This window comes from Bactrocera dorsalis, chromosome 5 (assembly GCF_023373825.1).
Source record: "Bactrocera dorsalis isolate Fly_Bdor chromosome 5, ASM2337382v1, whole genome shotgun sequence".
Taxonomy (NCBI): domain Eukaryota; kingdom Metazoa; phylum Arthropoda; class Insecta; order Diptera; family Tephritidae; genus Bactrocera; species Bactrocera dorsalis.
The window spans coordinates 39,484,140-39,499,935 of NC_064307.1; the positions used below are offsets into that span (position 1 = coordinate 39,484,140).

At 38.5% G+C, this 15,796-nt stretch overlaps 1 protein-coding gene across 1 annotated transcript; it reads right to left on the minus strand.

The window, feature by feature from the left end:
* Positions 1 to 2,018: 2,018 nt before the first annotated feature.
* On the minus strand, positions 2,019 to 6,197 carry LOC125778973 (uncharacterized; the record flags this gene model as incomplete). The annotated part of the gene is given in 2 exon segments (XM_049458942.1): positions 2,019 to 2,091; positions 5,721 to 6,197. A coding segment is annotated over 1 exon segment (49 nt), but the record flags the coding sequence as incomplete, so codon positions are not given.
* Positions 6,198 to 15,796: the final 9,599 nt, after the last annotated feature.

Genomic DNA, 15,796 nt, shown 5'->3' on the forward strand with positions numbered 1-15,796 from the left:
ACGAAAATATTAAAAAAGTTGACGAAAGAGTTTTGGATGACCGTAAAGTGAAGTTGTTCGAGATAGCAGGCACTCTATGGATGTCAACTGAACGTCTTTCAGGAATATTCGGATATTAGAAATCCCTTTGCAAAGTGGGTTCCGCGTGAGCAAACTTTTGACCAAAAACAATGACCAGTTGAGGATTCGGAGCAGTATTTGGAGATGTGTATGTGTAATAAATTCGAGTTTTTGTGGCGATAAGTGACAATGGATGGAACATGGTTCCATCATTTCATTTCGAAGTTCAATCGACAGTCATTCGAGTGTACTGCACACGTTGCACCCGCTCCAAAGAATGCAAAAATACAAAGGTCGGCTGGCAAGTTTATGGCCTCTGTATTTTGGGATGTGCATGGAATAATTCTTATTGGTTATCTTCAAGAAGGAAGGACTCGCAACAGCAACTATTACATGGCGTTATTGAACCGTTTGAAGGACGAAAAACGCTCGCATTTGAAGAAAAAGTAAATGTAAGACAATGTACCAGGTTACAAGTCAGTGAAAACGATGGCAGACATCCATGAATTGGGCATCGAATTACTTCCACATCCACCGTATTCTCCAGATCTGGTCCTACTATTTCTTGTCGTCAGATCTTAAAAGAATGCTCGTTGGTAAACATTTTTCGTCGAATGAAGAGGCGATCGCCGAAAATTAAGTCTATTTTGAAGCAAAGGACAAATCGTATTGCAAAAATAGTTGCGAAAAATTGGAGGTTCGATATAATCAGTATATCACCTTTGAATGGAACTATGTTGAATTAAAAAAAAAAACAATTTTGCAAAAAGAAAAGAAAAATGTGTTTCATTACGGTAGGCCGGAGGGCACAATACACCCTAGGTCGCGGTGCAGAACCTCAATTAATATTCTCTGGTAGGCCGGAGACTTTTCAATTGACCCATTAAGGTATGTAGCTTAATTCGACTTAACCTATGAGTTATGAGACTAATATATTGTAAATGTATACTGTTATATGTATATAAAGGGTGATTTTTTAAGAGCTTGATAACTTTTTTTAAAAAAAAAACGCATAAAATTTGCAAAATCTCATCGGTTCTTTATTTGAAACGTTAGATTGGTTCATGACATTTACTTTTTGAAGATAATTTCATTTAAATGTTGACCGCGGCTGCGTCTTAGGTGGTCCATTTGGAAAGTCCAATTTTGGGCAACTTTTTCGAGCATTTCGGCCGGAATAGCCCGAATTTCTTCGGAAATGTTGTCTTCCAAAGCTGGAATAGTTGCTGGCTTATTTCTGTAGACTTTAGACTTGACGTAGCCCCACAAAAAATAGTCTAAAGGCGTTAAATCGCATGATCTTGGTGGCCAACTTACGGGTCCATTTCTTGAGATGAATTGTTGTCCGATGTTTTCCCTCAAAATGGCCATAGAATCGCGAGCTGTGTGGCATGTAGCGCCATCTTGTTGAAACCACATGTCAACCAAGTTCAGTTCTTCCATTTTTGGCAACAAAAAGTTTGTTAGCATCGAACGATAGCGATCGCCATTCACCGTAACGTTGCGTCCAACAGCATCTTTGAAAAAATACGGTCCAATGATTCCACCAGCGTACAAACCACACCAAACAGTGCATTTTTCGGGATGCATGGGCAGTTCTTGAACGGCTTCTGGTTGCTCTTCACCCCAAATGCGGCAATTTTGCTTATTTACGTAGCCATTCAACCAGAAATGAGCCTCATCGCTGAACAAAATTTGTCCGAAAAAAAAAAAAACCGAACACTGATTTTGGTAATAAAATTCAATGATTTGCAAGCGTTGCTCGTTAGTAAGTCTATTCATGATGAAATGTCAAAGCATACTGAGCATCTTTCTCTTTGACACCATGTCTGAAATCCCACGTGATCTGTCAAATACTAATGCATGAAAATCCTAACCTCAAAAAAATCACCCGTTATATATTAATATGCTATAGATGTTAGTTGAAGCTTTCAATTAAGAAACTGTGATTAACTTACTGTAAACATTGACGAGCAACTCAAAAACATCAGCCCTTCCGAACTGCATTGAAATGTGTAAAGGAGTATAACCCTAAAGGGGATAAATGGAAAAAATTAAAATAAAAAGCACAATTAAAAACCACAAACTATTTTAAATAATGAAAGGCTTAAAAATATAACTAATGAAACAACCAAAACACATGTACACAAAACAAACATACAAACATACATACATTTGTATGCATGTAAATACACATAATTAAAATCCTAACAAATTTTAAGTCAACCGGAATAAATATTTGAGAAGCGATACGAATTGGCAACATATACATACATAGCTAGAAATGAACATATCAGTTGTCCTTAGGTGTAATATAGATATGTGTATGTATGTAAGCTTGTTTGCTTTTGCGACATGTCTTCGAAAAGAAATTGTCAATCAAGTTTGCTGCATTTTAAAATCTCGCCGAAATTGACATTGTCTCGACCGCTGTTGTGTAACATTTCATTTCATTTCATTTCATTTCGATTCATTTCATTTGTTGTAGCATTTCGAAATCTGTTACACGACTTGCGTTCTTTTCAATCACACAGCAAATACGAAATTTTACAAGTGGCAAAAGCGAAATGCTTTAACACACACACAAACATGACAAAGTAGACTAGGTTGCGTATTGAAAACGGTATGATACGTTTTTTCTCCTGTGCCTCCTGGGAGGTGGTAGGCATACGCATAGCAAAGGGTTGTGGTAACATCCTGCGATTTCGTGTGGATATGATCGAACAGCTTGTGTCACATTTGGCGTTGAAACAAAGAGGAAAGTGACTGGCAGGCGCAACATTTCAATTGAAAATACTCTGCCAATTTCGCGCATTTTAAAATTGTACAAATAACTCAATGTATTTCGTATTAATAAAATGTGACTTCATTCTGCATGAACTCATGTCCATGCGTCACTGTAAGACATATTGGCTTCAATATGCACGCGGCTACCTTTGTTCCCGATAATTTTGAATAAATATGTTAATGCAGGAAAATCATATTGAAAATGCGAATGTGATACCTAAATAAATATATACTTATTAACATATATTCTACAATAATCATAAGGGGTCTACTGGGGTTTTGTCGCCCTGGGTACTCGTATAAGCTCTTATATGGATATACTCGTACTACTATGAGCAAAAAATAGTAGTACGACTTTGTTCATAATTTTATAATTCTGATTTTATTCTTGAAGATCTATGTCGTCCCTCTGAAAGTAATCCTCCTTGGCCGCAATACGCTTGTGTCAACGTTTTTTCAAACTCTCGAAAGAGTTGTTAAAGCCAATTTCCGGAATAGCTTTCACTGAGCGTAGCGATTCACGTTTAATGCCTTCTATTGACTCAACACGGTTTCTCAGGGCGGTCGTCTGAGTTTGCTGAATAGCCAGAAATCACATGAAGCTAAATTAGGCGAATACGGTGTTTGCGGCGCGATAATAGTTGAATATTTGGCGAAAAACTCACGAAGAATCTATGCAGTATGTGATGGTGCATTATCGTGGTGCAAAAAGCAAGAGTTGGCGGCTCATAACTTCGGCCTCTTTTTACGAATAGCTTCGCGCAAACGACGCATAAAACTCAAATATTATTCCTTGTTACAGTTTGGCCGATCGGAAAGAATTCGGAGTGAACACGTCGATAATCGAAGAAAATTGTCAAACATAATCTTCACTTGTGACCTGATTTGGCTTGTTAATTCGGCTTGCCACGATATTCGGCCGATTGATCCTATGTTTCCAAGTCGTAAGCATATATCCAAGACTCATCAAAAGTAACAATACGTTTCCCGACATCCTGGTAGTGGGAAAGCATTGTTTCACAGACGTTAACACGACGCTGTTTTTCGAAAAAATAGAGACATTTTGGAACCAAACGTGCTTTCACTTTTCTTAGATCCAAGTGATCTTTCAAAAAGGTTTTCACTGATCCTTTCGATATTCCAACGAATACAATAAGATCTCTGTTTGTTAATCGTCGATTCTCAAGCACCAATTCCTTTATTTTATTGACTTGTTGATCACCAGTTGATGTTGGTGGCCGGCCTGAACGTGTTTCGACGTCAACGCGTTCCCGATCCTCTTTGAATCATTTGTACTAATCGAAAAAACTTACTCGCGGCAAATAATTATCACCGAAGGCCTTTTCCAACATTATAAACGTTTCGGCACCAGAAATTTGTTGCCGCACATAAAATTTAATGGAATTTCTTTGTTGAATATTTTCATTCAACGTAAAAATCGCCGAATACACTTTATGTACTTCAGAAAGTCAGGCGTATACTAAACGCAAATAATTATTGTGACATTTGGTATAGATGGTGCAAGTCATGCCAACCTACGAAAAAAATATTTTCGAGGAATGGGATTTCGAGTGAAATTAAAAAGTCTTACTATTTTTTGCTCACAGTAATATATGTTACATTTAAAAGAAAGAACACATAAAAGGGGATGTGTTCTTTCTTTTATAATTTTCCAGTCGAAAATCTTTTTTTTTCTAAGAACCAGCAGTAATCTGCCATGATGTGTCGACTCCATTAACCTTGATAACTTCCGTTCATAATTTTTAGACACTGTTGGAAGGACTCTCCTGTCTCCTCACAATAATTTTCTAAATTATACGGAAATCTATACAGCTGGAAATCTGACAGCGCAGATAGTATAGTTTTTTCATATTTGCTCACAGAATCTGAAAATTTGTCTGCATATTTTTCATGTTGACTTTATATTATATAGGGTGGGCCATCTAACGTTTTAAATTTGAATTATCTATATTTCGACATTGGAAACGTCAAATACCATTCGGAAAGTGACAGATATTCAGTAAAAAGTCCAAAATTTACGAAATGGGTCGCTATTCACTATTCTACAGTTCGCAGATTGGGCAGAAGATCGTTTGACCGAGGATGGTCAATTTTACCGAAAAATCATCTTTTTGGACAAGGCTTATTTCCACCTCGATGGTTACATTAACAAGCAGAATTGTCGTATTTGGGGCACAGAAAACCCGCTCGTAATCGTCGAGAAGCCAATGCACCCAACATGAATCACTGTATAGTGCGGATTTGGGTCTGGTGGAATTATGGGCCCATTTTTCTTCGAAAATGAAGAAGGAACCGTAACCATCAATGGTGAGCGATATTGCGCAATGTTAATCGCATTTTTCTTCAAGCAAATTGAAGAGGATGACTTGGAGAACATTTGGTTCCAGCAGAACGGCGCTACGTGCCATACAGCAAACGCTACACTCAATCTTTTACGCTATATCTTCGAAATTTAAAATTTTATATAGCCCACCCTTTACTTTATGGTTAACCAAAGAATTTTCGAGAATTTATGACTGGAAAAATAAATTTTATTGTTGACAACGTAATAACAAGAGCTAATTCAATACTTCCATGAAGAAAATGGTAATCTGGTCATTAGAAACCATCATAATTTGCTAATATAACCTGGGCAACAATTCTTTTTGTTTCGTGCAGCTGTGCTGTATGTATTTATGAATTGAGAATATTCTTTTCTGTAATAAAATATCAAAAAATGTTCCTATGCTAAGCTAATTCTATATATAAATTTGCTTTGCAAAAATTTGGTTAAATAATAAAAAATACTTAGAGTATAAAATATTACTATTAATTATTTGATAAATATTTGAAATTATTTTGTCTTTACTTACGCCATTCTGGAAATGATGATCAGGGTATTTGCATAAATTTGAAATAGAAAATAATGTTTACGTTATTAGTTTGAAATTTAAATAAGTTTTAAATAATTAGTATTTTAGAGTACAAAAAAAAAAAACCGTTAAGTTAACACAAACCGATCTCGCATCCACGTCCGCTTTGTGTGTGCCCGCTATTAATTTAACAACGTCCTGGTTACCATGCTTGGCAGCCCAATGTAGTGCGGTCTAAAACAATAAAAAGTAATATTATGAACTTTATTTGTTAAAGAAAAAAATTAAAGTTTTATATTCTATGAAAATAAATTTTGTTATTTTCTTATAGGGCTCTATTTTCTAACTCGATTTGAAAACTTTTTACTGAAATTCGGATTTTTTGTATTTGGAAACTCGGTTTCCGCATTTTCCATCCTATTTTTGCGCAATTATAAGATAGATCCAAATTTCGAATAGAATACAATTTTAAATCAAGTTACGTAATGGGGCCCCTGTGGTATTTTTGCACCGAATCCACAATACAGACCAACCAATATGGCTTTAATTTTTGAACAATATCTTAAGTTCACTAATTTCCGTAAGACTACTTCATTGCAGTCTTCGAAGCTGTTTAAGTGAAAACAGGTGGATATTCGTTTTTCGAGACCGTCGACGAAACATGAATTTCTTGGTATATACCAAAGACTTATAAACAGTCAATACAGCGAGCTTTACCGGACCAACTTGTTTCAAAGAAGGATAATGCTATCTTCCTTTTGGCCGGAAAGGTGATTACCACCGTTTTCTGGGTTTTAGAAGAAGTGACCTAAATCGTAATGTTTTATGGTGGAGGGCTTTAGAAAAGACCACACTTGCAAAGAAACTCGAGAGTGTTTAAAAGAAAAGGTATGTATCTGAACACGCGGATATTCTCACAACACCTTGACTTCATACCGGATCATTTGGATCATGTAGTCACCAAACCGAACTCTGGCGGCTCCTTCTCTGCCTATATACCGACGAGGTAGTTGTGGGTGGGAAGAAACCGTTGGAGGAGCGGGGCAGTGAGCTTTTTTGCAGACGCGTTAAAGCTCCAGCTTTATCAACTCCAGTTTCAAACTTCTTGACTATTGCAGTGTCTTCCAAGCCGAGGTTGCAGCAATTGTAGTAGTAGTAGATCTACTGCTCCGGAGTGCAGCCTCCTTTAGAGAAGTGAACATTCACTCAATTAGCAGAGCGGCGATAGCAGCTTTGAACGTATTTACAGTTCAGCAACGATTGTCTTTGTGATAAAACTGGCATGGGTGCCAGGTCATAGCGGAATCACAGGAAATTGAAAAGCAGAAGAGTTAGTAAGAAAAGGCATCCTAAGTAGAACCGTTATCGGTAGAATGGGAGCGGATCGGTGCTCCTTTATCCTTTTGTGTTCTGCTACTACATAGTTGGGCTTCGCAGAAGCTTGGCCAGCCCTGGACCACCATCGGTACATGCGCTGTCGCAAAAGCCTTTTGATCCAAGATAATACGAAAGAGATATAGTGACCTCTCTTGGAAGGTCAAGACTTCAACACTTAGGAGGGCATTCAGACGTCCCATGGAATTGGCGGAAGTGGAAATTTAACGCCTATGTAAATATGTTTCGGCTACAAAGCGTTTTGCTAATTTAATATAGGAGTTCTTCTTTTATATGGCTTCACAAAGGACCACATACAGCAGTCCACGTACGATCTTTGATCAGTCATCTAACCTAATCTACATCGCGAATCTGCAGGAAAAACAGCCATAGGGCTTTACTGCGCCAGTTCGAAACCGTATCCGTAAAAACGGTCTCATTTGGCGAAAGAAATGATCTTTTACCATGACAACGCACCAGTTGTGACTTCAGCCGCTGCCACGACATAATTGATCGAATTAAGCTACGAACTGTTGTTCTATCTAAGATATTCGCTCTTTCGTCTTCTTTCCAAACTTGAAAAAGTCAAGCACCGGCTAGCTACTTGAGTCGTATAAGAATGTTATTGCTGCCAAGAAGGCCTACTTACCAGACGTATTTTTATAAGGGTCAAAGAAGAAAATAAGCTATGTTCTATAGCGAGCTTAATTCAACCAAACTAAAAGGAAATTATGCTAAAATTAAATACTATTTTTTAATATTTTCGTTTTTTCTTAAACTAAGTGCTTAACGGACCCTTGTCGTCACTTTCTCAAGAACAATGTGTTTAATTCTGGTCCTCGAGGAAGTACAAATTATACTTTGCCGTTCATGCAAGAATTCCTTTTCTAAACAGCGAGTTTCTTTGGCAAGCACTGAACAGCTGAATTGGATCCAATCTTCGAAAAAATGTGCTTTAATCAAATTGGCTATTCTCAGTTAAAAACAATAGCCGAAGTCAAAAGTCTAGTGTTAAGAAGAATGTGTATATGTGACACTCATAGGCCGAACAGCCGACAGCTGGCTGGAAAGTGCAACTTGCATACAATACAGGTCTACAAGCATACATATACATACGACTGTAGCAACGATATGGTGCGTCCTATCGACTGAGCGGACAAAGTGTCTCGATGCGTGTTAGCAACAAAAATTACAAGCAGCTAAACAAATCGTTGAACAAAATAATACGACGTGCCATTAACAGGGACGAAAAATAAATTGCACTGAAATAGTGTAGCCTCTGGACTAAACCATTATTCGAGCGTATGCGCGTGTGTAGCAATGTAGCAAAGTTTATAAAACTAACGCATACAATCAAGTGGAAGTTGAGCGAGGACAGGAAATCTTAGTGGTCGCCATTGCCGTGGGCATTTGCTTGCCGACTTTGAAGGTCTTTGAACGCCTCTCGAACAGTATGGCATTGCCGATAACAATGGCCGGCTCCGACGGTATCGCAACTGACGCATCTGTGCCTTTTTGCCCTAAATGGCCAATCTGCTCCACTTCAGAACACATTTGTTCGGCCATCAATTGAATTGCAACAGATGAGCTGAGGTGGCGGCACTGAATACCGGCTATTGACGCTGCCACTGCTGACCGCTCGTATATCGATGCATTGAGCACTCTATTCAGTGGCAGACCCGGAGACATCAGCTGCAGCAGCAGCAGTAGCATCAGCAGCAAGAGCAGTAGCAGCTAAAGCGAAATAAATAAATTGCCTTGCATAAGTGAATTCTTGTTTCAATTATTTTCATGTTAACATAATAATTTAGCAAAATAAAATGGTCCGGGCGAGTACGTTGCATACGGAAGACACATTGCCGTTGTGGGCAAGCGGTGTGAAGTTAGTTTAGTTTTAAGGCTAATGGTAAACTTTCCAAAGAATTGTCTCCTCCACAATGTTCGTCGTTAGCTATGCAACATGGCATACCAAATGCAACAGATTGTTGCTGCAACACCTTTCACATATGTATATATGCTGCACGCCCGAGGACGAGAGCGCGGTTGGGAATACATAGGGTATCACGCTGAATTCTTGGGAATTTTCGGTTGAGCAGCGGTAGCAGGAACGGCGGCCAGCAGTCGATCGGTGATTGTATTGTTTTGATCTCATCGTCACAGTGGCCGCTGAGTTGCAGTATATCCAGATCAATGCTGCTGCTGTAGCACCTGTGATGGTGTACTTGGCTTAACCGCTGACTATCGCTTCATCTGCTTGTCGTCGGCATTTAATCTTAACCCATTGTCCTACTCATCTTTCAACGCTTGGTCAACGATTGTTTGGTCATTGGCTTGGTCGGTCGGTCGGTGGGTTTGGATTTTTACGGCCATTGGCCGCTGTCGTTACCGGTGCTTGGTGATGAAGACAAATGTATTTCGGCAAAAATTAATTTTAATATATGTATACATTTTTTAAATAGCTGAACTTTTGTGCAAAAACTTCAGATTTTCCCAAGCCGCATTTAAATAGTGCCCATATACCTTAGAAAAAACAATTTCTGGTGAAATAAAATATTGGTTCGAAGTTTGGAAAATTTCTTGCGGTTAGCAAACGAGTTTGATCGTTTTTGTTTTCGTAGACGGCAGTAAAATTCGAAGAGGGTATGGTATTTCGTAAAATTATAAAAGGGGAATAATGGTCTGTAATTTCATGCTTATACTTGAAACCGAAAGAACGAAGTGGAATAAAAAGCGCTTGGCTGCTGTAGACACTATAGTTCCTCTTCTCCTTCGATGTCAAATATCAAAACTTGGTTTAACGAGCTTCAACGTGGTTACTAGCCGCTTTTTGAGGAGCCATGCCTAGGTAATCCAAAATGACTACCACGGACTTTGTAAATGTTCAATATTTTGTATTGGCAGACTATCGATTGGGGGTACGCGAAATAGCTTATCGTAGACATCTCAAAGGACCAGATGGGTCAAACGACATCAGGAGTAATCTAAAGAAGCTTCTGCGCCATTTCGTGGTCTACTATGAAACATAGACCGACTGGTTCTGGTGTATACCAATAAATAACAGTCCAATTTTACCGGGCGAACCTCTTTCGAAGAAGATAAATACAGTTCGTGGCCAGAAAGGTGAAGTGAGCCGCTTTCTGTGGTCACAAGGACTACATCGACGACTTGCAGATTATCATTCTTCCTTTAAAAAATTTACTGATCGTAACATAACTACGTTTCAAACTTCTGTTTCGTTGTTCCCATCATAGGGTGTAATTTTATATATAGAAATAACGTAAGCAACCAAAGGGTTTCCCATCGCCCAAACTATGCAAATCTTTGGCGAATTTTATTTTTATTTTCAAATTCTTTGCCTGTATCTTTTTGCTATTTTCATTGCAGCCGCCTGCGATGTTTATCAGCAAGTCACAATCTTTGCCATCTTGCAGGCAAACAAAGGATCTGAGTAAAAGTAGCAGCAAAGCTTGGGCAAAGGAATTCACTTCGGGAGATTTATAATGATTTTGTTTAAGCCGTAAAATGCCAACAATTCTATATAAGCAAACATACATATATCCATACATAGTTGCGAGTATTTGGTAGTGCCCAAAAAAATACTTATTCAAAAAGAAAAAAATAAACAAAAATATAGAAATACCGAAATTTCTTTGTATTAAATAAGAATAAAATAACAAAAATTCACCGACGAATTCGGTTGGGTTTGAGTGTTACTTATCGCTTTGCAATGCAAGTGCGAAATATTTCGAGCATTTGCGACTGATCACGATTGAAACGAATGACCTTATCGAAAGTGGCAGTGAGATATTTTGGCATAAAGCAGGCGAGGCTACAAGTGAAAACAGTAGTGTTTGTAGTAATAAGTTTCGGCAGATTATTTGTTAACGCGTATTTACGAAACCAATTGTTGCACATATAGTACATATGTATATATGTATATATACATATATGGTACCGCTAAGTACTTAGCATAAAAAATAAAAACAAATTTTTTTGATAATTTGTTTTTTTCTTTGTTGTCGCAGCGGTCCCCTAACTTCATTAATTCGCTCAGAAAAAACAAATATTTTTTTAATTCTTAAAGCAGGACTTAATGGTGGCCTTTCGACTAAAATGACATCGTCAAGTTTAGAAACAAAAACGAGTTGTACGGCGTCAACTTAAGTAAATACAAAAATTCAACTGCAACAATGAAAATGAATCCACCGAATATTTCAGATGGAAAGAGTAATTATTTTTTGCAAAATCTCTTTCGGTCTTTCTGCAATTCGGTGTCGAATCGTTTAATATTTCGACATATTAGAGGCTGGAGATGGTCTTGCTCTTCTCCGTTCAACCGATATGTGCACTACTCTTCTCGGATGGAGCATTCTTCGGAACATGTTCGCCGGTGAAGTCACGAAACGACTCAGAATCTCTTTCCGATTGCTCTTAAACAACGTCAAACACTACAAATTTTCGCTACTGTATTGCGAACGTGGCGAGGTAAATGCGGAGACAGATTTTTCATGCCCAATATTTCACGCAGTATATTCCCTATATTGCAGTTTCTTGAGATGCCTACTGCCTCACTAATCTAGCTTATGTTCAATCGTGGTAGACGTTTTCAGGACACGTCGTTGTGGCTTACCACATTTAAACTCGTTAAACTAATTTTTGTCGGTTGCTATTGAAGGAGGATCGTCACCATATAACACGTGGATCAATAATTCCCGGGACTGACGCATAGATGGCGCTGCCAACAAAAATTCCCTATGATTTTTCATAAATACCAACCTTCAAAAGATACCTGTCAAAATTTCATGTCATTCTGATGTTTGGCTCACGAGTTACAGTGATTTAAGTGACGCTTGTCTTGATATTCTCAAAACAATGGATTCGAAACAGTTTCATGTGTTGATTTATCATTGCTTTTTGATGAAGAAAAACACAGTGCAAGCTCAGCAATGGCTTGAAAAGTGCTACGGGAAATCTGCTCCATCAAAAACAACCATTTGTCGGTGGTATGCTGACTTTAAACGTGGTCGTACAGACACTGAAGATGCTGAACGCTCTGGCCGGCCAAATGAGGCAATCACACCGGAAACCATCAAAAAAGTCCACCAAATCGTTTTTAAAACCCGTAAATTGAAATTGCGTGAAATAGCTGACACCTTAAAGATATCATACGGCAGTGTGTACACTATTTTGCATTTGTCTATGAGGAAGCTGTTGTCAAAGTGGGTGCCGCGTTTGCTCACGGTGGATCAAAAACGACAACGTGTCGTTGATTCTGAAATTGCGAAATTGCATGAGTTCGGCTTCGAATTGCTTCCGTACCCACCATATTCACCGGATCTGGTCCCTAGCGACTACTACCTGTTTGCAGACCTCAAAAAAATGCGCCAAGAAAAGAGATTCTACTCCAACGAGGAAGTCATCGAGGCCAAAGATAAATCGCTCTATAAGAAAGGTATTGAAATGTTAGAGAAGAGCTGGACTGATTGTGTTGCTCTTGAAGGAGACTATGTTGATGAATCGAGTTTTGCCAAAAAAATGTGTTTTTCTTATTTAGTCCCGAGACTTATTGATCCACGTGTTACAACCTTTAAGTGTTCTTTGATCCAAATCGAATCACCGACCAGTATTACCTTTTTTGAAAATAACAGACTCCGTTCGATATTCTTCACTCTCGAAAACTTCCAAGAACATCCGACTTTTTCGAGTCAAATTTTGTTCAGCAATGAGGCCCATTTCTGGCCGGTCGATTGGCCATCAAGAAATCACACTTTGAAATTTATTGAATGATTATGGTAGAGTGCAATTCGGCGGACGCCACAAATAGAAGGAAAATAATAGTCTAGCATTTTACAAACACATCACATATGATGCACATATTTATGCTAAATGCATGTATGAAAAAATATCGCTTTTTCTATCTAATTACAGCAATGAAAATAAATAATACAAATTTGCAAGGCCTTCTCTCAATTTATTACCCGTAACCCACTTCAAGAGCGTGTGCTCCACTTGCCGACACATCTTTCTCCCACTCAACATTGTATTATATTTACACTGTTTTTATTTTTTATTTTTGCAACATGTAACAAAGGTAAAATCAACAGCAAAAGGAAAAAATTCGCCAAATTATTAAGGGACAGTTTTATGTCTTATCGTCCAGCCCATGGCTCGCGGCAATGAAGTGACAACGACATAGTACTTGCATTTTGTCAACTGCTCATTCGGTTGTGTGGCATGACTGCGTTGCATTAAGTACTCTGTGGCGGCGGTTGCAGTTTGACTAGCTACTGACTGCCGTTCGACATGTTCTGCGCTGCGCTTATTGCCAGATTAATGGCAGGTGATAAGGAAATGTGTAAATTTCTACCAACTTGTCGTAATGCCATTTTCTTAAGCACACATTTGCTTATAGCGCGCTGGTGTTGCATGTGGCAAACCTGTTAGCAACTCAGTTGTATTATTGCCGCGCTTCACCGCTGCGTCGCTTAATCAACAAGGTGCCAATTAGCGAATTGTTGCTGTATTATTAAAATAATAATCAGCTGCGCCGACTTTCATACACAAATGCTGTGGCAGTGACAGCGCCGCAGTTGAAGCTGGCACAATTGATGCTCCACGCGTTACAAATGTTCATTGAGTGCGACTTAATTGCATTTTAACACGCGGCAAATTGATGCGGCGCTAAGTTGGGGTTAGGCAAAAGTGTGTAATAAAATCGGTATTTTGGCGCGGTATAGAAATTTGTTTAAAAATTCATTTGCTTAATGCTTTTTAGCTATATCTAGAATAGATTTTAAATAGTCTCATTCGATAAACAAAGAAGGAATTGAATGGAAATGCTATGTGATAGGGTTCAAGTATGCCGATAACTTCGAAGTTCACATTTAAAGTATGGAAGAATGTGCATGCAGTGTTTGAGCATATTTTCTGAAAATTTTAAGTAGAGCCGGCAAATAGTCTCGGAGATATGAGCGTATTTGTAAGAATTTTTCAACTTAGTGAATTCGGCTGCAAACGAGGACGGCTTCCAACCTATAGATTTTGTCTTGTCCTTCCAGCATTATCTATATTTATCTAGGTTAGATTAGGTTAGGTCAGGTTAATCTAGTAGACTAATAAGGCACGCATTTTGGTCCTTTGCGATACCAGATGGAGTTCAGTTGCTAGGCAAGAGGAGTAGTCATCCTTTAGTCCAGTCCAGTTGATATACTATACTATAATATCTTGAGCGGAACTAAAGGAGTCTTTGATCTCCCCTACTATCTCTACCTCTATGATAATATATTTATGACTTTCGCATAACATTTCTTTAAATTTATCAATAGTTTCATAAATTTCCGACATCGATGCCACTTTTAAAGTGTTCAGTGTCCTCCGTCTTAAAAAAACAAATTTCATGCAAATGTCGAATGTAGACTTCGTCATATCGAGTAGTAATAGTAGATCTGGAAACTTAATAAAAAAAAGAGAAACTTCGTTAGCAACGAAGCTAGAATACCCTCCACAGATAAAAATTTCTCTATAAAAGAACTTGATTTTGATCAGTCGTTATGGCAACTAGTGATCCGGTCAAGACAAACTGTCCGGAGATTGTACGGTTGATATTTCGTCAAATAAAAATGTTGTACATACAAGAACTTAATTCAGTTTGCAGGGCAGTTGATGCAGTATCTTCGAGAGCAGTATCTTGAAGAGAAAAAACTATGTATAATTTCAAAGCGATATCTTAAAAACTGTGGGACTAAGTTCGTATATATTCAGATAGACAGACAGACGGAGATGGCTAAATCAACTCAGCGCGTTACGCTGATCGTGTATAGATAACGGGGTTTTCAATAAGTGCGCTACAAAAGTGAAATTCTTTATTTCTGTGAAAGTACATTAGATGCCATTATGTATGGAACTCGATTTATTTTTGCATGGCCATCATGGGGACGCTTGTAGAATTCCAGACGCTGAACCCATTTTTCGACGGTTTTCAAGCATATATCGACAAATACTGCTGCAATTTTACGTTCGATATTCGTAGGAAGCTTATCAATCGTCGCTGGCTTGTTTGCATAGCCCCACAGGAAATAGTCTAACGGCACGACTGAGGCGGCTAAGTGACTGGGTCATTTCGTGAGATTACACGTTCACCAAACTTGGTTTTCAATAAATCGATTATGACATTCGCTGTGTGGCTTGTGGCGCCGTCCACATATCGTTAAAGTCTACATCATCCAATTCGGGCCAAAAATATTCGGTTATCATTGAGCGGTAGCGATTCCCATTCACAGAAACGTGTCGGTCTTGATCATCATGGAAGGGGTACGGCTTACTGACGGCGTCGTCCCCTAACCGCATCAAACCGTAATTTTTTCAAGATGCAATGGTGACTCATGAAGTATGTGTGGATTGCTAACTGACCAATAATGCATATTTTGATTATAAACTAGCCTCATCACTAAAGATTATTTTTCGATGAAAGTCCGGATCATTTTCCAGTTGTTGTTCAGGCCAATTCACATACATACGGCGATTATGGTGGTCAAGCGGCTTTAGTTCTTGCATCAATTTGATCTTGTAAGGATGTAGGTCAAGATCTTTTCGCAAAATTCGCCACAATGACGTTGCAGAAATGCCCAATGCTCGAGAACGATGTGTGAGAGACTGATTTGGGTCTTCCTCAATTGATGCGCTAGCGGCAGCAATATCTCGAC